This window comes from Pelecanus crispus, chromosome 2, assembly GCF_030463565.1.
Source record: "Pelecanus crispus isolate bPelCri1 chromosome 2, bPelCri1.pri, whole genome shotgun sequence".
In the NCBI taxonomy this organism is placed as follows: Eukaryota; Metazoa; Chordata; class Aves; order Pelecaniformes; family Pelecanidae; genus Pelecanus; species Pelecanus crispus.
The window spans coordinates 165,267,451-165,288,352 of record NC_134644.1 but is presented as its reverse complement, the minus strand read 5'-3'; the positions used below and the strand labels follow the sequence as shown (position 1 = coordinate 165,288,352).

Here is a 20,902-nt window from a genome sequence, read left to right as displayed (position 1 = left end):
CTAAGACAGTGTTGTTCTACACTAAACCAGCTCATTTGTGGATTCATCTTGCTTTCTGCCATCTCTGCTACAGCTTTAGTTAATCTTAATAGAATGAAAATTAGAGTGCTTTTACAGAGTACAGTAGCTGTGTAAGCCAAACACTGTATGCCTTTTCCAGTAGTTTATCTAACCTTATTCAGGTTCAACTTACTTGTGTTGTCAGTCAAGTCTTTAGTCTGTACCACTCTGAAAATCATCTTTTTCATTAGTCTTTCCAGCTTACATCTACATTATGGGTCCAGGCGTCTAGCAGGTTGTCTGCCTGTTGTTTTACAAAAAGCTTTCAAAAAAAAAAAAAAATCAACATTTAAGTAGTTGCATGACTCAGCACAGTAGCCAAATAAAGTTTGCACAACCTTAATTGCAAATCCAACATGAGGACAATGTTGCTAACTAGTTTTGTAGAAGTGTTAGACAATCTAAGCTAGGTTTCCTTAATTTTAGCTGAAAGCTGATTGATTTTTTAAATGGTTCTGCCTATTTCTCTCATACTGGATGAACATGGAGGTCAGGGATCAATTTTATGTCATGAATCATTTGGATCTTCAATACTTACAAGTTTGCATATTTTACACTCTTTCATAGCTCTAATGTTAGGTACATAAACCCAAAGGCACTTCCTTTGTGGTTCTAGTCCGCTGCTACTGCAGACACCATGCTGCTTCACTTGATCAGACTCAATTTCTAACCAAATTAGCTTATCTGCATTTACTAGTAACTTCTAGTTGTCTGACTGCATTGCTCGCAGGATTAGAAATCATCTCGTAGTCCACTAAATTACTTTGTTCATGTACCAACATTGTTATTTAGCTTCAGCGATTTTTCTGTCATTGGTGTCCGTATCAAGGCACTACCTGGAAAGCAATCATAGAATCATGGAATCATAGAATCGTTTAGGTTGGAAAAGACCTTTAAGATCATCAAGTCCAACTATTAACCTAACGCTACCAAGTCCACCACTAAACCAATTAAGGGTAGAGTACTAATTAATTTCATGTTTTCTGGCTTAGTGGCTGGATTATTTTTCAATGAAGTATAGAATAAAATCATTAAGGTTGGAAAGGACCTCTATGATCATCATTCCAATCATCAACCCAACACCACCATGCCCACTAAACCATGTCCCGAAGTGCTACGTCTACCCGTTTTTTGAACACTTCCAGTGATGGTGACTCCACCGCCTCTCTGGGCAGTCCGTTCCAGTGCTTGACCACTCTTTCAGTGAAGAAATTTTTCCAAATATCCAATCTAAACCTCCCCTGGTGCAACTTAAGGCCATTTCCTCTAGTCCTGTTGCTAGTTACTTTGGAGAAGAGACCAACAACCACCTTGCTGCAACCTCCTTTCAGGTTGTTCAGTAGTTGTAGAGAGCGATAAGGTCTCCCCTCAGCCTCCTCTTCTCCAGGCTAATCTTACAGGTCTCCATTTCCATTTTGTTAGACTGCAGAAACCAAGCATATGTCACCTTTTCTGTTAGGAGCATATTTTCATTCTCCTATCGTTTCAGTTGTCCTTTCATCATACTAGCCCTTCTCTGTACCTTTTTCTGTTTAAATCAACTTTCTTAAATCTAAGTGACTGGAAGTATAGGGACAGCATTAAAACCTTGCTGTTTCCGCTGGAAATACTACCTCACAACATCTTTTCATCCTATTTATTTTTTCATGATGCGTATCAGGCAATACACAGGTAGTCTCTACTACCATTTTCAACCTGAGTCCCTAATTTAAAGTACAAATGCTTTCTTAGTTTAGAATTTTAACGTTGTATATACTGTTGTATTTAATCTCATTTCTGTTACCTCTGCCCTTGAGGTGATCCAGTTTCTTCTGTTTATTTTGAATGCTTTCAGGATTCTATGTCTGTCTTGCATACACTTAAAGACTTAATTTTTTGAATATTCTTATAAATGTGTTGTACATTTTGGGTAGATAATACTAGTTATCCCACTCAAACTCTGTTTTTTTTTTTTTTTAGTGCCATTATAGGAAGGGAAGGCTGACAACTATTGATTTCATGGGGTGTTTTTTGTATTTGTGCATCAACCCAAAACACAGCATTCTTTAATATAAATTTTGGCTCTTTCTTTTTTAAACAGGACCTTTTTAGCGTTAATTATAGAATATACTTCAGATGCTAATGCTGAATCAATGTATATTCTTAGCTTTCTTGTTCAGAGAGATTGTGATAATTTTTTCTTTAATTATGGTCTTATTTTTAGTACTGAAGAGATATGATCTAAAGAAAGACAAACTGAAGAAGGCTTTTAGTAATATCTCTGAAAAAATGTCGCTCATAAGAACATTAAAAATAAGTATAACACTTGTTAATGAAAACATTATTTTTAATATAAACTTACTTTCCTTTGCAGTACCCGTTCTGCCATTAACTGGAATACTGGTTAATTCATATCTCTCATTAAGTGGTAAAAAATAAATACAAATGTGAGGTTTTTACACTCTAAACTCACCATTTCTTTTGTGGATGGTAACAGCGTTGCATGCTTTCACAAGTACACAATAGATACTATACTAACTGCACAAAACCTGGAGGGCGATGCGCTATTAATTGCAAACCAGCACAATGCACTATTAATTGCAGACTTTTTCCAGTTGTTTATCTTAGTGCAATAAATTTGAGATTATTTGGTCTATTTTCACATGAAAGCGTGATCCTTGTAATAAGAAAAAGTGATAAAAGATGACAACAGCTTTACTGAAAGCAACTGCTCCCCAGCGAAGTGAAGAATAGAGAGCCCAATGGAAGCAAAATTCAAAAATTATAGGTCAAGATTTTTTTTTTGCTTGTGTGAGGAAAATGATTTACATGAAATGTGAACTTTGCAACTATGTGAGAAATCATCATTAAGATGACTGTGGAGAAGAAATGGTTGGCTTACTTGCTGCCTGGTTAGAATCACAAAACATCTTTGATCTAGAAAAATAACTGCTGCTCTTAGAATTATCTGGCTAGCCTTGCATAGTTAAAAATACAATGTAAGAATTTTTTTGACAGAGTGTGTGTGTGTGTGTGTGTATGTAATACAAAGTATTTTATAATTTTAGTAACAGTTCATACATCATCAGATGTTTGTATTATTCCACCAGTTGTTTCCATAAACTGATTTAGATTCCAGAATGTTTCCCACTGTTGCTCTATTCAAAGCATGATGTGACTTTATACCTCTTTCTGAAAAGATGTTTTGAAGTTTTCCTTTATTTTCTGTTTATTTGAAAGTAAGTTATTTTGTATTTCAGCCATCTAGTCATTAGTGTATGAATTTAAATTCATATTTATTCCTTCCATGGAATTAATATAGGAACAAATGCTAGGAGTCTGAAAAGGTGCACTATTTTTAATACCTTAACACCTTTTCGCTCTAACTGTTGTATGTGAACTTTTGAAAATTATGAAGTGATAATGTTTTTCAACTCTTGTATGTGAACTTTTGAAAAATTATGAAGTGATAATGTTTTTCAACTCTTCTGTGATGCCTGGAGATAGACTACTAGTGTGTGAAATATAAAATATATCCACATAACCACATTTAAGGAGTTTTTAATCCTACTAAATTTTATTTTTGTAGAGAAGGATTCTTTGTTTTATTGGCAATAAAAAATACAAATTTTACTTCATGTTTTATTTTTGCAATAAGCGCACTGCTATTTCAGTGCATTTCCTCCACTTTTTTGCCTTTGAGCCAGGCTTGACCCATTTGTCCTTTGCGGCAGGGCTGGAGGGTGTGCCAGCACGGAGCGGTAGGGCTGTGGTGCAGTACAAACAGCAGGACACCAGGTGGTGGTAGGACAGAACCTGTGCGCTGTTGGCCATTCCCACTCGCAGACATTTTGCAAGTGTGGAACTCCTTTTCGAGATGTCAGGACAAGAAAATACTATACTGACATACCGTTTTCTACATGCTTTAAAAATAATGTTACTGTTAACTCACTGAATTTTCTTTTCCCCCTCGCCACTCCTAGATACACTCTGAATTACTTACAGTTTATAGAACCACCTTTGATTCGCATTTATTTAAGCAAATTCAAGAATTTATAACTTGCAGAAGTCTACGGGAACATCAGTCAAAACTTAGCATGAGAAAACTTTTTTATTTTTACGGACAGAAACATTCAGTGCATGGTTTAAATTAGCTTGCTTTCTTAAGCTCATGGAAGCAATTAAAATGAGAGAGGATACAAATTGGGGAACAATCTTATTAATTTGCACTAACATTTTCTGCTTGGCAATTAATGGCTTTGTGAACTTGGAAGTAAATTGAACAATTGCAAAATACATAATTTGATTTACAAAAGTAAGCAATTAATGGCAAGCCAGGCCCAAAATACCTGCTGGGGTTGTGGTTGAGAGATTGTCCTGAGCAGCAAAAAGCTTTCCAGGCTTGAATCTGGAAGAGAATAGATTGAATCATTAACTCATTATGCACAGTTTCATTAATCTTTTCTTCGGGGGTAAGAAGAAAGAGGGAGGTCACCTGCTGAAAATATCTGGCAAATGTACACATGCTTATAGGATAATTGAAGATACTTTTTTCAATGTTTAATATTTCACCTAAGGAGTTTTAGCAAGGATTGTTCTTCACTGATTTTAATACTTTTATGATACATAGTAATTTGGGAAGGAATACAGACTTCGGTAATTTTCAGTGTACCTGCAGAGACTGGTAATAAGTATTTTTGAAGAGGCAGCTCTAGTTCTGTCTGCAGGTTAGGGTAAATGTTGATTAACGAAATGAAGATTTTTGTCTCAAATACTGCTCAAATAAGTTAGGTTTTCAAAAATAGGCAAGTTGGTTCTAGAGTGCTACAAAAATATGTGGCAATAGACTTGAAAGTTTAGGCATAAATAAACTTTGCTTTTAAAACTTTATGTTGATTTTCTGCATTTATCCAGAGCCTGTGATGGCAAAGCTCTCTTACATGCAAAACCCAAACCCCAACAACAAACCCTTAAAGCTATTCTAACCTAATGTAGAACTAATTTAGGTAAGTGTTACAAGTAACTTCTTTTGGTGGTAACAGCAGCTGACTTGAGCAGTTGTCCCTTTGTGGCATGTTTGCGCCCTGCACTGCCTGCTTCCTTGAGCTTCTTATTAAAGACGTTTTTGAAGGTGAATGGTGAAGTTGATTAGGGAAAACTCTTGTCTTCCCTCTGGGTTGTTTTGTCTTTTAGTCTGTATCTGTTCCTATATCCTGTAAAACATGCATTGTGTTGAATAATACTTGTGCCAACATTGATGCAGGGGGAAATAAATTTAAGAGTAGGGGTGGCAGCATAAGCTCTTATAAGCAATGCTACCATTAAATATCTAATCTCAGCCTCAGAAGGGGCTTTTCTGGTGTTTGCTTTATACACAGTTTGGATTGCTCTAAAAATGCATATTCTGATGTATTTAAGCCACAGGAAAAAAAGGGAAAGATAACTACAGAAAAACTTACTAAGCTTAAAATCCTATTTTCAAAATGCAAGGAAAATTTGTAGATAGATTTCTATTCCCCCCTCCCCCCCCCAAGTTTATTAACAGAATTTGTATGGGATGCTCTGGAGGGGAAAAAAATCCCCACACAATAGAACATCTAGAAAGCTATTTCATTCTGGTATAAATTAATAGTAATTTTAATCCCACGTGCTAAGTATTACTTAATTTTAAAATTTCATGTTTTTTTTTTTTTTTTAAGAATGCCTAAAATTAGAAATCCTGGAGTGATTAATCCTGTATTTTTTTAAACATAAGTACACATGTCATTCTATTGTCAAGTTGCTTATATTCCCACAGCTAAGATGGTTTAAAAATCTGGTGAACGTGTCGTTTAATCTAAACAGTGTTTTGGCATGGCTTGTCTTTTTATTTTAGTCTTTTGCTGCACTTTGCTGTGGGTCTGACTGTGAATTTTTCAGTGCTGCTTTGACGTTTATGCACATGTATTTGTAAGAAGATTGTTTGTTATTTTGCAGGCCCACCTTCAACCCTCCCTCTAAGCACTCAAACCTCTAGTGGCAGCTCCACTCTTTCCAAGAAGAGACCACCTCCCCCACCCCCAGGACACAAAAGAACCCTCTCTGACCCACCAAGCCCACTACCTCATGGACCCCAGAATAAGGGCCCAATTCCTTGGGGTGAGTTTTGAAACACAAACCAAAAGGGCAGGGGAAAACCTCTATGATGGATGATATATGATCTTTGGTTTCTTTTACCTGGTGCTTGCTTCCCAATGATTGCAGCTTGATGTAACGTCAGCTCAGATAAATCAGCCGTTCTGTCTTCTGTCACTCTAGCTTCTAGGCTTCCGTATCTGAGTCTCACTTGAGAAAACTGAAAATATTCCACGCTCCCCTGGGGCCCAGTTCAATGTCCTCTGCTGCCTCCCTCTCTCTACCCTAGCTGCCCAAGCTGCCCTCACCCCGGCCCCCTCTTCTGCATCTACTCTGCATCTGCTTCCTCACCCCTGCTCCTGTTCTGACCAGCTCGTTAATCTGGATGGATCTTGATTTGGGGCAGATACACCTCAATGAATCTGTGCGGTTCTCCTCATTGCCAGAAGAGCTTGTTTCCTTGGGCCCTCTGCCAAATCTCTCGTGTAAAATGTTCACACCTAGCTGGTTGAGATGTGTTGTCTTAATGTTTTCGGGTTTTGTGATGTTGTCTGTACACATACAAAGACTGATAGGTTTGCATCCTTCTATCTGCAGAAGTTATACAGAAACAGCACCTTTTTTTTTTTTAAACAGGATACCTTTCTGACGGAAGCTTTTCAGAAACTGTCTTCCAGACTGCTCAAATTCTTCCTCTTTTCAATAAACATTGCTCTATGCAGTCAACTTCTCCCCGTAGCTATAAATCTTAGGCCTATGTAATTTTCTATAATTTTAGTCTTCGTGGTAGGATTTCCATAAGTCTGTAAACTTTTGAGCTGGAATCCAGTGCTTACATAGAGGGTGTCATCTATACACTACTTACATCATAAGAGTATCCTCTCTGTGTTCTAATAGAAACACGAAATTAGTAGCCTAAAAACTGCAAGCCTAAAAGCACCATTTTTTTCAGCAAATTGAGTTAAATCTGGTAAATCACAGAGTACTTGTGCAGAACATATGATTTAATCTAGGATTTAATATGAAGAGAAGTACAGAGTCCAATGAAAAGCAAAGTCTTTTTCTCAAGGAATACAAATAATGGCAATCTTCTCAATTATCTACTTCCCAGATGTCTGGGATATGGAAAAAATGTTTCCTGTGTTCTGGAGTCTAACAGCCCCGTACTATTTCAGAGGTAGTAAAGACATTTTGAAGAGCTTGGACTTGAAAAATTTTTAAAAGTCCAAATATTTAAGTCCAAAATAGCACGTAAAATACCATATACTGGAATACTAGATAATGTAACACTAGTAGAATGAATGATGTGGTAGGAACAGATGCTAAGCTAGTGGCCACTTTTCTTTAAAAATACTAGACAACAGATGAAAAGGAAGATCTGGGGAAGGTGCAGGTGTGGAGTTGAAGATGAAGAACCTAACAGCGGTAGAATGGCTTTTCAAAGCAGGGCCAGAGAAGAACGTTGCTTATTCTCTCTTTTCTGCTCTACAGTGCAGACTAAACTTCAGTGGATGGAAGAGGGGCCTCTTCTCCCCTTTTTCTTAGCTGAGATTTGTACAAAAACTTATTTCAAAGTCCATTTGGATTTTAAGCAAGTATTAAGTTTTGTGTGTATAAAAGAGGGAGTTTCTTGTATCTGCCTTTGTGGTTTTGGTTTAAGAATATTGTCAGATGTTCACTGCTTTCCCTTTCAGAAGCTTTTTTTTCTGTGTTGTTATATTTCTTGTTACGTTGAATTTCAGCATTTGTTTTCTAATCTGTGCATTAATCGAAGTTTCAAGCAGAGCAATCCTTAGTTTATGTCTAAGTAAATTAAGTTACTATTCAAAGGTGTTCTAAAATGTGGTTTAGATTATTTTGGATTTCCATAGCAACCATGAGATATTTTTACTTGCTTTATCCATAGGATCTCCTTGTGAAGGGTTTGCTGTTTGCCTTACCTATTTTTTCTTTTTTTTTTTTTCACTTTTAAATATAAACATATTTTTAGCAAGGCTCAGCATGAGCTGCTTCTGCGGTTTCATTTAGACTTCAATGCACTAAGAATGGTATCTAGGCAGATGTGTCATTCTTTTGCAGGGGAAGTATTTTGTGTTCTTGGATCATTAAATGTCACTTTACATCCATTTCAGTGACAGAATTTACTAATGATTGTTGAAGTTGTTTCTAAGATTGTTTAGACATGCTGTAATAGAAGAGGGAAGGGGAAATGATAAAGGTACTGAAACAAAGTCGTTAGTATGATTGTACCTTGGTGATGGTTAATGAAAGAGAAGCCTTCTGTTGAAGGAGTTCAGAAGCACGTGGGTTTGGATTTTGCTGCCTTTTGACAGATTTGAGTATACCCAGGTTCTTTTCTTTACCTACGGTTAATGTTCAGGTCATGGTTAACATACTGACTTAGTCATTAAATCAGCCAAGACTATTCTTTATGTAGGATAAAATACCAATCCTTAGCAATTCGATGTTTTGTGAATAAAGTCAAATTCTTGGTGGTTTTAAAAAGATGTGCCTCGTAACACAAAATGTAAACATCTGCAATAAATTTATTTGATGCTGGCCTGCAGCATCTCCCTCTATTCAGAGAAAATTGAAACACTATATTCAAAACAAATGCCCTACAGCAGTAACTCAGCAATGTCAATCTTTCCTTGCCAGCAGATGTGGGCTACCAGTGAATTGTTTTAAAATGTGTATTATGAAAGGTCAAGTTGGGTTGGGCTAGATGACCTCTAAAGGTCCCTTCCAACCCAAAGCATTCTATGATTCTATGATGATTCTATGAAGTTGGATTATTACGGTCCCTGCCGCTTTTTCAGTTACAAAGTTATTAATAAAGAATGATCTTTAAAATCTTTAGACAAGTTGTGTAGAGGATACTTGGAGAAATGTGTACTTTGCTTTAAGTTGTACCCTCTGTCGATTATATTTCAGTTATCCTAATGATACTTTTTTTTTTAAATTGTGCTTTTTTCACCTCAGGTAATGATTTGGGCCCACCTTCAACTAAGGCTGCAAACAAGTTTGAGGGGATGTCTCAGCAGTCAAGGTAAAATATGTGTATATGAAGGCAAAGATGGAAATTTATCTAAACATAACTAATTTGTAAATTAGAAAAAAATTGCCATTCATATGAAGTAAAATCCTAGCTATATTTCTTCATTAGTTTTCTGCATGCCTTACTACCATACAAATACTTTAGCTTCACTGAGCCTCCTACACTTTGTTCATAGCCGTCCATACACAATTCATCCTTTGAGCAGGATGGACAGAACGACTTGTACCAGAATCTATCTGCTGCTCCTACAGAAATGTGCTCTGAGCTGGGGAATGTTGCCTCAGACTGCAGTCCAGCAGGACAAAAGTGTTATTTTCATGTCTCCTGGCATTTCATTTTATCTGCTTCGGTGTGAGGTCTCATGCCTGTAGCTGCAGAAGTGTCACCCTGAAGGCTGGCATCGAAGATAGCTCTGTAAGAGAGAGAATTCATCTCTTCCAGCTTAACTGTTTTCCAGTCTGTCGAGCTTATGTGCTGACACAGTCTGTAATAACACAAACTGCTTTTAGCTCATAGTTCATCAGGTCAGTACGTTACAAGTGTCTTTTTCAATAGCTGAAGTAGTAAGGATAGCCATACATTCCTGTCGCTTAGTGTTTGTCACTCCTTTATCTGTCTTGTGATTCCAAGGTCCTGAGGTTCAAAACATGGTAATTCTAATAAACGTGTGCCTCGGGCAACATGACGGAGACCTTGCATGACCACAAGTGTGCATGATCAGGCCATGACTGGAGATGGATGTGTAACGTCAAACAAATCACAGTAGAAGATGTGTAGGTAGAGTTTCTGGACGCTCCTCAGTCTGTGATCTGTCTTGTTGGGACAGGCAGTGGATGTGTTGTTGGTAGCACAGCTGACTTGCCATGTTTGCTGAATCCATCCAGGTGGCACTGGGTATTCAGGGAAAAACTGCTGATGTTCTACATCACAAAGAGCTGGTGCCAAGCTCGATACTTGTAAGACAAGGGTAGAAAGTGTGGTACTCATGCTTGGTGGCATTAGATAAAGGCCGGGGTAATTATTTATTGAATCAAGATTGAGCTTGAGTATTCTTTCAGTTTTGTGTCATGATATATTTTGACTATCTAAAAAAAGCTAGGAAATTAACATAAGTGTGTTTCATCATACTCATTTTGAAACGTTAGCTTCAGAGACAAATAATACCAGAATCAAGGCTGGTGATGCAGAAGACTCTCTGCTCTGCTGAACGTATTCTGGCAACTTCCTCACTCATTTTTCTTTTTCCTTGTTTTCTGAATAATTATTTTGAGGTGATACTGATTTTTATTTGATTATTTACTGTTTGATTTTTATGCCTTAAATCAGTTGGCTTTCTTTTCTTCCACAGTCCTTTTCTGTAAAAGTGATTTGGGTGTGGTTTTGGTGGAAGAAATTTGGTGGGTTTTTATAGAAACTTGTAGTATGTTTTGCCCTCACATGCCGTGTTTGCAAATTTGAGCCAGCCTGGTGTTAATTCTGAAAAAAAATGTCTACAACAGAAAGCACAGATGGAAAGTTTTGGCAATATGAAACTATCTCACATTTTTATGCTGTAATTAAGTTACTTGAAACTGTCCTGCTTGTATTGTTGCTTACCACTATGAGTAGCTAACACAGCTGTAACACAGGTTGACAGAGTAAAGCATGTTGTTTTCCCACAATCGTCAGTGTTTCCTTGAGCAACAGAGGCTTTGTCTCCTAATGCAGCTGCAGTTTGTGTGTGATACAATATCATACTCATGCAGTAGGCTACAAGGCATAGACTCAGTCCTGGAAAACTTCAACCCACTGACATAAAGGACAGCTTATGTTTTGAATGCTTCAGTATAATCACTTGAAAGACCAGATTTTCCTTAAAGTTCAGGATCTGCCCCACTGAGCTGGTCTTTCAGCTTCACCTATTTTCAGAGTACATTTTTGCACATACCGTAGTTCGTAGAATAAATCTGCCCTGTAGCGTTTAAGCTGTGTGGGGTTTGTAGGTCTTTTTATCTGAAAAAAGCAGTTCATTCTTAACATTACTTTGAGTTTTGGGATTGATCCACAGACAAGGTGGTTAAAAAAAAGAAGCAAAATAAATGTGTGGGTTGTTTTTTTTTTTTTTAATTATGGATGTGTAGAGGGGAAAAACAGGAAAGAAAAAATGTATTTTACAACAGTTGTAAGCACTAATAATTCACATCTGTTGATTTAGCACTGGGACTGCAAAGACTGCACTTGGCCCTAGAGTTCTTCCCAAACTACCTCAAAAAGGTAAGACTTCTCTTTGTTGGTATTCTCATAATGATATCTTTCAATTGTGTGTGAAAGTAGATACTTGTTTTAAATATATGGATCTTTTCAGAAAAAGTTTTATTTCTACAACGTGACAAATCATGAAACTTTAGCAAAACTGAAAGGATTCTGGAAGATCAGGGAGGATTTATTAAACTAAAAAAATAGTTAGACCTATGGAACATAAGGAGGAAAGGAAAAGAAAAAATCATAAACTTAATTGAAGCTGGAAGAGACCTCAGGAGATGAGCTGGTCCAATTCACCACTTGGAGCAGGGCTAACTTTTTGACATGAGAGCAGGTTGCTCAAGGCCATGTCCAGCTGCATTTTGAGTATCTCCATGGATAACCTCTCTGGGCTCCCGTTTCTTTGACCACTGTCATTGGTAAACTCTTGTTCTTCCTAACATCCATAAGTCCAATTTCTTGATACCCTTGAAGTAAGTTGTGTGCATTGCCAAAATATGGCAATCAGGGTTGTTGTCCTTATAAATACTTTGAAAAGAATCAGGTATTGTTACATGCTCGTTTCTGTAATGGTGACAGACCTGCTGAGACTGTCATCCCAATGAACACCTTATGGCTCTTTCTTTTTAGAAATGTTTTTTTCTAGTCTCCCTTTAAACTCATATGGCAGGTTTTATATAGGTTTTTGAGTTCTTGTAGTAGTTGACTATAAAGTTGAAAGTAGACTTACCGCGTAGCTCTGTCTGATACAGAATCCATCAAAAAAATGTTGTATCTGTATGAGTGGGTGATCAATATAGAGCCTGAAGATCAGGAAATGATGCCTGTCCAAACTTCTGAAGCTAGATGACTGAAATTGAGAGTGCAAATCATTTTAACAAGAAATGCAAATGTGAAATTTCAACTTTATAATAAAGTTAGAATTATTATGACATGGTATCATCTTTTGAAAGAGACACCAATGATGTGATAGGGTACCACTGCAAAGGAAGTCAATGCTTCCTTGATTTAAAATGATACAGGTGAAAATTTAAGATGGCCTCAATCAAAGTACTTTGATAAGGGCTACTATCATTTTTTTCATATCAGTTACTTAAACCTCAAACCAATGTGGATGATCAGTGCTTGTACGCTGGCTACTGGATAAGCCTAGGAGACAAAGACGTATACAAGCATCAACACAGACATTTTTTAAAATGAAGCATCTGGTAGTAGCTATACAATTTCTTTCACGGAAATTATGCAAGGATTTCCTTTTTTGGTATAAATAACCGTAAATACAGTATAGAAGTGTTATTGCAGTAGGTGATATCCAAAGTGAGTGTTGTTGCTTTCATAGTAAAATGTCAGGCCACCTTTCTGGCTGGTATGATAGAATACTAAAGCAATGCTCCATATAATAGAAAATTATTCCTTCTAGTCAAAATGTGTTGCTTTCATCATGGGTCATAACTTTTTTCTCTCCTGTCCCCCTTCATCTGCTTTAATATAGAGTTGTTTGGTTTAGTGGTTTGGGTTATTTTTGTTACGTTGTTTTGGTTTTGTTTTTAAGGTGGATTTCAGTCAAGTTTTCTTAAGGAACTTAGCAGTAGAATCAATGCATGACACTGAGAAAAAAACTATTTGAAAAGCTATTTTCAATTTCCTTCCATAAAAACTGCAAAAATACACGGTTTTAAAACTTCTCATCTTTACTAAATTGTAAATATTTACAATATTTTATTTTTTATTCATTTTTGTTTGAATATCTGTAATACCGTTTATTCTGTACACTGTATAGACACACATGCTCACTCACTCTCTTCTTTAAGATTTTACAGGTACTAATCCTGACACTTGGCTTTTTTTTTGAATGGAGTTCAACTGTATATATGAATAATTGGCATTAAAGAGAATTTTCATTGCAGTCACATCAGTGGGTTGATAGGTTGTTTTGCAAAATACGTCTCTTCTTATATTTAATATTTTTTTCATTTAGGTCCAAAAAGCAATCACTTTATTTCACCTTAGGTACTTAATTTATAAATTGACACCTAGTAGCTGTTGGATTAAGCACTCCTGGCCTCCAGTAGGAGCAATGAAATAAGACCTCAATGAAAGAGGGTTAAGTAAGGATGTATTACCTTACCTTTGTCATAGATATATGGACAGTTATCGGGGCTCAGTGAACATGTGGTCATTGCACAGTTACAGTTCTGATATGTGCCTAAGTTCTTTAATATTATGACGAGATTGTGAAAAACCATTGTTATGCTCTTTTATTTTAGTGGCACTAAGGAAAATAGAAACCAGTCATCATCTTTCAATAGATAAGTCCCATCAGCACACGGAAATCTTTCAGAAGCCCTCACTGTCCATCGATATACCACAGAAACCACAACCTGGAGACTTGCCCCCAAAGCCTCTGCCTCTGGAATTAACTCAGAAACCTCAAGTGGGAGATTTACCTCCAAAGCCTGGAGAACTACCCCCAAAGCCTCAGCTAGGAGACTTGCCACCAAAACCACAACTTGGAGACTTACCTCCAAAGCCGCAAATGAAGGACCTTCCTCCAAAACCTCAGCTAGGAGAGCTGTTGGCTAAAACTCAAGGTGGAGAAGCATCACCAAAGCCTCAGCCCTCAGAGGCAAATCAAAAATCTCACTCCTTAGATCTTTCTCTAAACGTACAATCTAGAGACACCGTCCAAAGGCAAGCATCTGAAGAGTCTAATGACATAACACATACCCTGCCAGAAACCCCTGTGCCACTTCCCAGGAAAATAAATATGGTAGGTATTATTCCAGCTAGTTGAGAGTATCCATGGAAGGCTTTGAACTTACTGTAGGGCTATCTCTGGGGGAAAAAAAAAAACAAAAAAACCAACCAAACAAAAAACCCCAAAACAAAACACCAAAACCCACCCTTGAGCTATGCACACAAAGGAACATAACGTTATAGGCTAGGATGAGGAATGAGGTGCTCTTTTTGTGCTCCCGAGCAGCTTCAGCAAATGCTGGGGGTTTACAAGGCCTCTTGCATGCTGAAATAAATACTAGTAACATAAAATGATAGCCTTGGGAGCACGGCAGTGTATTTAGATTTATTAGGGAACTTGGGCATTTTTATCTGTGCCAGTCATAATTCTGAATTAATTTCGTCTGCTGTCTTCGTTGACTGCTTTGTATGCCTTAGATTACTAGAATAATTATATATTTGATTTTTGTAAGCTTTAAGAAGGGATGTTAGCACCTGTTGTCAGTAGGTAAAAAATTTAAAGTCAAGTCAACTGTGACAAACTAGTAAATGTTCCTGTCATGAGTATTTAATGTCGATGTACTTAAGTGGTTAACAAGGGGTCAGATAGATTACTGAAGTGGCAGAATTGACGTTGCTGGATGGTGTGTGGTAGCAGAGCTGGAACTATAACTCAATTCCAAGTCTCCTTGTTCAATCCTCAATTCATCTTGCTGTTCATCTTGCTAACCAGTGCTATTTCTGTCCAACAGAGGATTCTTCATGCATATGTATATTGAAATAATTTTATGAAACTCCAGAGCTCTCTTTTTAAGATTTTCATCATTAAGAATACATCAAAAAGGAGATGGTTTTGCTTGTCAAATTGGCTATGCAAAGCACTTATGTAAAAGGAAACAAGACTTCCGTTCTTGTAGTGAAAGCAGAGGGGGAGTTTCTCCTTCCTTGTGCTTGTCTGCGGAAGAACGCTCTTTCTCTGGAGCCATCACTCTGCTTGGCTTCTGTCATGGGCTTGTCTGTAAGCTCCTGTCCGAACGGAGAACAACAGGGTTGTTTCTTGGGCTTCCTGAGTGTTCTGGAGTTTAAATAAAATAGTACAGGGATCTGATCAAAAGGTGTCTGCAACTATGATTTGTTTACTTACGTACTTTTAAATATAAACAGGCAAATGATATTGGACGTTCTCAGTTATTTGTCATTTTAATAAAGAAGGAAAGCAAATAGTGGATTAGCTGTTTGTTTTGGTTGTTTGGGTTTTTTTCCCAACTCTCACCTTACTTTATACAGAAAAATTCTGAGGAAAAATTCAGTGTTCTCCAAATCCAGCCATTTTCACGTGTGCAGTAAATTAAATAGTTTCACTGTTTTGCAGTGATCAAAATTATGATGTATCTGTAATGATTACATTCCAGTTTTCTACACATCATTGCATGCACACATGTATCTCTTCTTGTTCGCTGCAGTCTTTTTTGCTCGAGTAATATTGTGCAAGAATTCCTCTTAGATGTGTCTTGCCTCCACTTTCATCCTCTGACTATATCGTCTCCGCACAAACTGGTGAAATGCTGTGTCACAGCGCAATAGTAAGACCTGTGCAGCAGCCACTAGTACTTGTGGGTACTTCACTCATGGTTTTGACTGTTGAGCTGCTAAACAGTTTTTTTATTGGAGCACAATTTTTTTATTGGAAGATTTAGAAAATCAGTTGTTCAGAATTATTAGGTAAAAACCACCAATGCTGTTAATATGTAAGGACTTGAAAGGATACTTTTAGAGAAATGAAACTTGCTCTGAGTGCTTCTAAAATCACACTGAGCACTTGAGTGTTCTTTTGTGTGTGTGCGTGTTTTCTATATAGGAGACAAAATATTTCTTTTTAAACAAAAAAAATGTTGAATGTAATTAAGAACATGGAGGGATTATTAATGACCACAGCAGCTAATTATTATTTAGTCTTAAGCATGAAAGTCTCTTCTTAATAAGTACTAATATTGGATATAAGGAGTTGGGGGTGGGGTGGGTGATACTGGTTTTATAGTCGCAAATGACATGCCCTGGAATTGCTTCTATTTATTTACACACCGGTGCCCCAAACTGTGCTCTGGAAAATATATACTCTCTTCAGATCCATGCCTTTTTAAACATTCTCAAGACTAAATACACCTCGGGCTTGAATTCTCCTTTTTACCACTCTCCTAAGTAAAAGGAATAGAATATTAAAATGTCATCTGTGGTGCTAAGTGGGAACAGTTGCCATCATTTTTCATGTGTTCTTACAAGCTGAGTTGCTTACTGTTCTCTTAAGTTTAGAAGAACTTAACCTTCTTTAGTCTCTTTACTGAGTGAGACAACTTTTATCTGGCAGAAGTAGTTGCTTCCCTTCATCACCGGGGGATTGACTGGAAGTGTTCTTAGTTTGTAAAGGTTCTCTGGAGTTGAAAGCTGGGACTGGCTCCAAATACCCATTAATATTGAATTCCAATCCCTAGTGATAGTTGAGATTTTTGCTCAAATTATATGAATTTGTTTAAAGAAAGAGAGAAAGCATCCTTTGAAGAAACTTCTTGCTGCAGCAAACCCTTGCTGTAAAAAACCCTTTGATCTTCTATGAACTTCACTTCAGCTGTTTCTGTTCGTTGGAGTATGGGTTTTTTCAGTCTTATGTTGTTGTGTTAACTGCTTTGTGCCGTAGATCCCTCTATAATTGTTATTTTTCTGTACCTTGAGTTTAGTATGGGTGCTATTTGCTGTGTGTCTGTTCTGCTGTTGATCTGCAGGGAAATTTTTTTTGCCAAAACGTGGAGGTATTTCAAGTGGGTAGGTATTAGCAGAGAGACGGCTCACTAGGAAATTTCCTTTGTGAAGTTACTTTTGGCTCAAATTCCTCTAAACCTGCTGACTTTTCCTTCGTGGCCCTTCTGCTTCTCATCTCCTTGTGCTGCTCTTGTTTTTCTGCATTCTTCTTATCTGTCTACTTCTGTTCAAAGAAGGAACTGTAGTTTTTGAAGAAGTATGGGTATGAAAATGCAGGAATATAAAGTAGCAAGAGTATTTTGCTGTGAATATTGCTTCCTTACTTTGTTTGGAAATAATACAAAGCATTTTCACTGCCGTGAGAAACATATGTTCTGGGAGGAGCCCATGGCTCAGGCTTTTTCATATGAATTAGCAGATTGCAGCAAAGTATGACCTAGAAAATAGTTGGACTCAGAATGGTAGAGCTGTGAGAATATCTATTGTGAATTATTGTCAAAAATAGTACTGCCATCTGAAATTAAGATTCTTCTGGTAAGAAATTGCTAACACACTAGATGAAAAATCATTCAAAAAATAACTTCCAGTCCTATAAGCAGATCTCAAATCAAAAGATACTGTATTTTTGCACTAGATCCAAACCCAAAACTGTAAGGAATACTGGGATTTCAATGCAGCATTTTCCTCAGCCCTTACCTCTCTTGTAACATTCAGAGGAGACTGGATTTCATTTTCTGTTCATGGTGGGTTTTTTAATGAAGTATTTATTAAAGCAGAAAGAGGGTGTTTGTGGTCTGGAACAATGTAAAGATCTTATTTAAACTTTCTTTACTGGAGGAAGTGTAGGTTACTTAAGCTGTGCACTACACGTTAAAATCTCTTGGGAGTTCTGAATCTTAAAACCTATACCTATGTAGGTAATTTTTTTTTTTTTTTTAAATATCCTTGTTGAAGCAGAGGGGTTTTCTTATTTATGTCCCTGATTGCAAGGAAAGCAATTTGGTAGTCTTCACCTTCTTGTAAAATAAAACATAACTAAAAGGCAAAATTCATACCATACATATATTTTCGTTGTTCCTCGTGTCTTTCATCTAAACCTTCCTTCTATTTTTAGGGGAAAAACAAAGTTAGGCGAGTGAAGACCATTTATGACTGTCAGGCAGATAATGATGATGAGCTCACATTTGTTGAAGGAGAAGTAATTATTGTAACCGGTGAAGAGGACCAAGAGTGGTGGGTATGTATCTTTTTATAGTTCCTCATAACTACTTTGTCTTCTAAAGGAAAGCCTCTTTCTCTGAATTTGGGGGGTTTGTTATTTTGGTTTGTGGGTGGTGTTTTTTATTTTGTTGGGTTTTGGGAGTGTTTTGTCTGAGCTAACATCCAGCCCTTAAACTCGTATTAGAGAAGACCCCCTTTTTCTGGAAGGGTCTGTCTCTTCCTGGGAGTCTGCTAGAACCATCCCGACTAGGTTTGGCTTTATTCCTGGCTCATAACAACACGTAGTTACATATACCATTCTTGGTAATGCACACTAGCCTTTCCTTAAATGAAGAGGTGGTAATTTTTACTCCATTTAGCATGCTTACATTCTTCATGAAAATCAGATATGTAATTATCTTCAGTTCACCAGAAATGTTAAGTTATACCTACAGGAGTTGCTAGAAGTCTGAAAAACTATTTGTAATTAGTGCTGTAAGCTGATGGTTTTCCTCCTTAAATGAGAGGTAGTTAACACTTCCTTTCCCTCTCCTTTCCCTGCCATTGGTTTGTATCTTACCCCCCCTACTCTGGACTGCACATTGTTCTTTGGTTCTTGAGTGCTAACATCAGTTTTTTCTCAACACCACTTGAAGGCTCCAACCTCCCCTTGATGCTCTACTTCTTGCCTCCAAAGCCCTGCTACGTCATACATCCCTACCTAAGAATTATTACTGGGGAAAATGAGACAGATTTAATTTTGATTAAAACAAATTCTTATTGCAGTGCTGCCTATGATTTCCTAATCTAAGTGCAGCGCAACCTTTGCTGTTTTGGTTCTAGCTACACAGTTTACTCTCACTCATCATTTAAGCGTGGAAGATTTTCAACTGAAAAGATGGTATCAAAAGAGTAATGCCCAGTGAAAAGCTGGTGTATTAACCGTGTCATCCAGTCCCTGATTATAGTTGCATTAGTTGCTGAATCTGTTTTGTGAAGTGGTTTTTAAGGTCCCTGGGTCCACACCCGACAAGTTCCGTGAAGTGCTCCAGTCTGAGTGTTTCTGAGACAGGAAATGAGGGCTGTTGACTCATACGCTTCAAAAATTTGGCTCTACAAGAGGAAACGGCCAGCCCTGCATGTTTCCCCTTCCCATTTTGTTAGCTTGTGGAGGAGGAAGGAGGTACACCATTATTCTGAAAGTAGTGAGCAGCACTGTAGCAGGATGGGGAAGAGGCTTAATGTGGTCAGTCAAGACTGCTACTCCTGTGCTATCAGTGTGACAGTTGTTTATAATTATGCATTTTAAACATGTAAAGTTCATATAGAAGGTGCCATTATTTTTTTTTAAAAGTTGTTTGGCTATTTCTTTATAAATTATTATTATGCAAAACATGTAGGAAGTTGTACATGAAGGATACTTAATCAGACAATACTGTGATTTGTTATAAACACTAGTATGCACATAAATTATTACGAGTCATACTAATACAATGAGAAAATAGTGGGGCCTTTATCACTGTAAGTAAATGAAGCATGCAGATTATCATAAGTAACTTCACAACTGTAGCAGACAGTGAGATGTTTAAGATTTATTCGGTTAACTAAGATGAATGGTTTTCAGAGAGGTATATCCCGTTACTGAAAGTTAGTCTATCAGCCAAAAGAAAATCAGGCTTCTGTTTTGGTGAGGTTCTTGAAATTCAGTGGTGTGTGTAGGTTTCCAAATAAAATTGTAGTTTTGTTCTCTTTAGGCTTAGTTGGCTTAATTTGTCTTATTTATAATATGCTTGTATGGCTTTTTGTTCCTTTACACAAATTCAAATGTTAACTAAGGTCTGCTTTAAACTGTCCAAGAACTTGGAAAGACTCTGTAGGATCCATGCAGTTCTGCTGCTTTTGAATGAAGTAAATGCAGTCTGCGAACTCCATGTGTACACCCACACACATATATATATGTACGTTTTTCTCCTGTGTTGCAGATTGGCCACATCGAAGGACAGCCAGAGAGGAAAGGGGTCTTTCCAGTGTCCTTTGTGCACATTCTGTCAGACTAGTAAAAACAAACAAACAAAAAATCCTAAACTTGAGCATTGCACATTCTTCATGCAAGACGGGCTTTTTAGCAAAAGCGAACGCTGCTGCCTCCCTGTAATCCTGTGCACAATTGTATATATAGCTGCTGTTACAAATTAAGAATTCATTTTAAGTTTCACCTCATGAGGTTGAATTATATGTATTGTAAATATACTGTGTTATTCTGCCTTTGCCAGTATTATGGTAGCCTTGGAACCTGGCACGCCTTATTGGGTTCGTTGAAGCCATCCTCGGCATCTAGCACTTACATCTCCGTCTATGCTGTTCAAAATACGTATGAACTGCCAGCTTTCCAAACATAGGTGGTCTCCGTCAACCATGTAACTGTACAGAAATGACTGTTCCTAAATAACTCAGTATTCTCAATATACAATTAGCAGAAAGCTAGAATGAGTGAATGGTTTTGGACAATTTAAAAATGAGTCTGCAGTTTGTAAGTGTATGCAGTTTACAGCTATGAAACCCACTTTGGTATTTATTTAATATAGTGCTCAGTTAAGTGTAATTATGAAGACAAATATTCACTGACTTTACAGATACCAGTAATGTTTTATGGTGTGCATACAGCATTTCATGTTTATATTATGTGGACCTATGCCAAACTGTGATTGCAGTTCCCCTGTGATAATACCTCACTATAAAAAGTTACAAATTTATTTCATT

At 37.2% G+C, this 20,902-nt stretch overlaps 1 protein-coding gene across 4 annotated transcripts in view; it reads left to right on the top strand.

Annotated features, from left to right (window-relative positions):
* ASAP1 (ArfGAP with SH3 domain, ankyrin repeat and PH domain 1) overlaps window positions 1-20,294 on the top strand; it is a 130,729-nt gene extending 110,435 nt beyond the window's left edge. For 2 of the 4 annotated variants that reach the window (XM_075706412.1, XM_075706413.1), the window contains 7 exons: window position 1,016; window positions 6,016-6,177; window positions 9,136-9,202; window positions 11,406-11,464; window positions 13,720-14,222; window positions 18,057-18,179; window positions 20,125-20,294. In XM_075706412.1, coding sequence (XP_075562527.1) covers window position 1,016; window positions 6,016-6,177; window positions 9,136-9,202; window positions 11,406-11,464; window positions 13,720-14,222; window positions 18,057-18,179; window positions 20,125-20,199 — 990 coding nt within the window. In that variant the 3' untranslated portion in view covers window positions 20,200-20,294. The remainder of the gene's footprint in view (window positions 1-1,015; window positions 1,017-6,015; window positions 6,178-9,135; window positions 9,203-11,405; window positions 11,465-13,719; window positions 14,223-18,056; window positions 18,180-20,124) is intronic. The other 2 variants (XM_075706414.1, XM_075706416.1) reach the window with 1 other exon arrangement.
* Window positions 20,295-20,902: the final 608 nt, after the last annotated feature.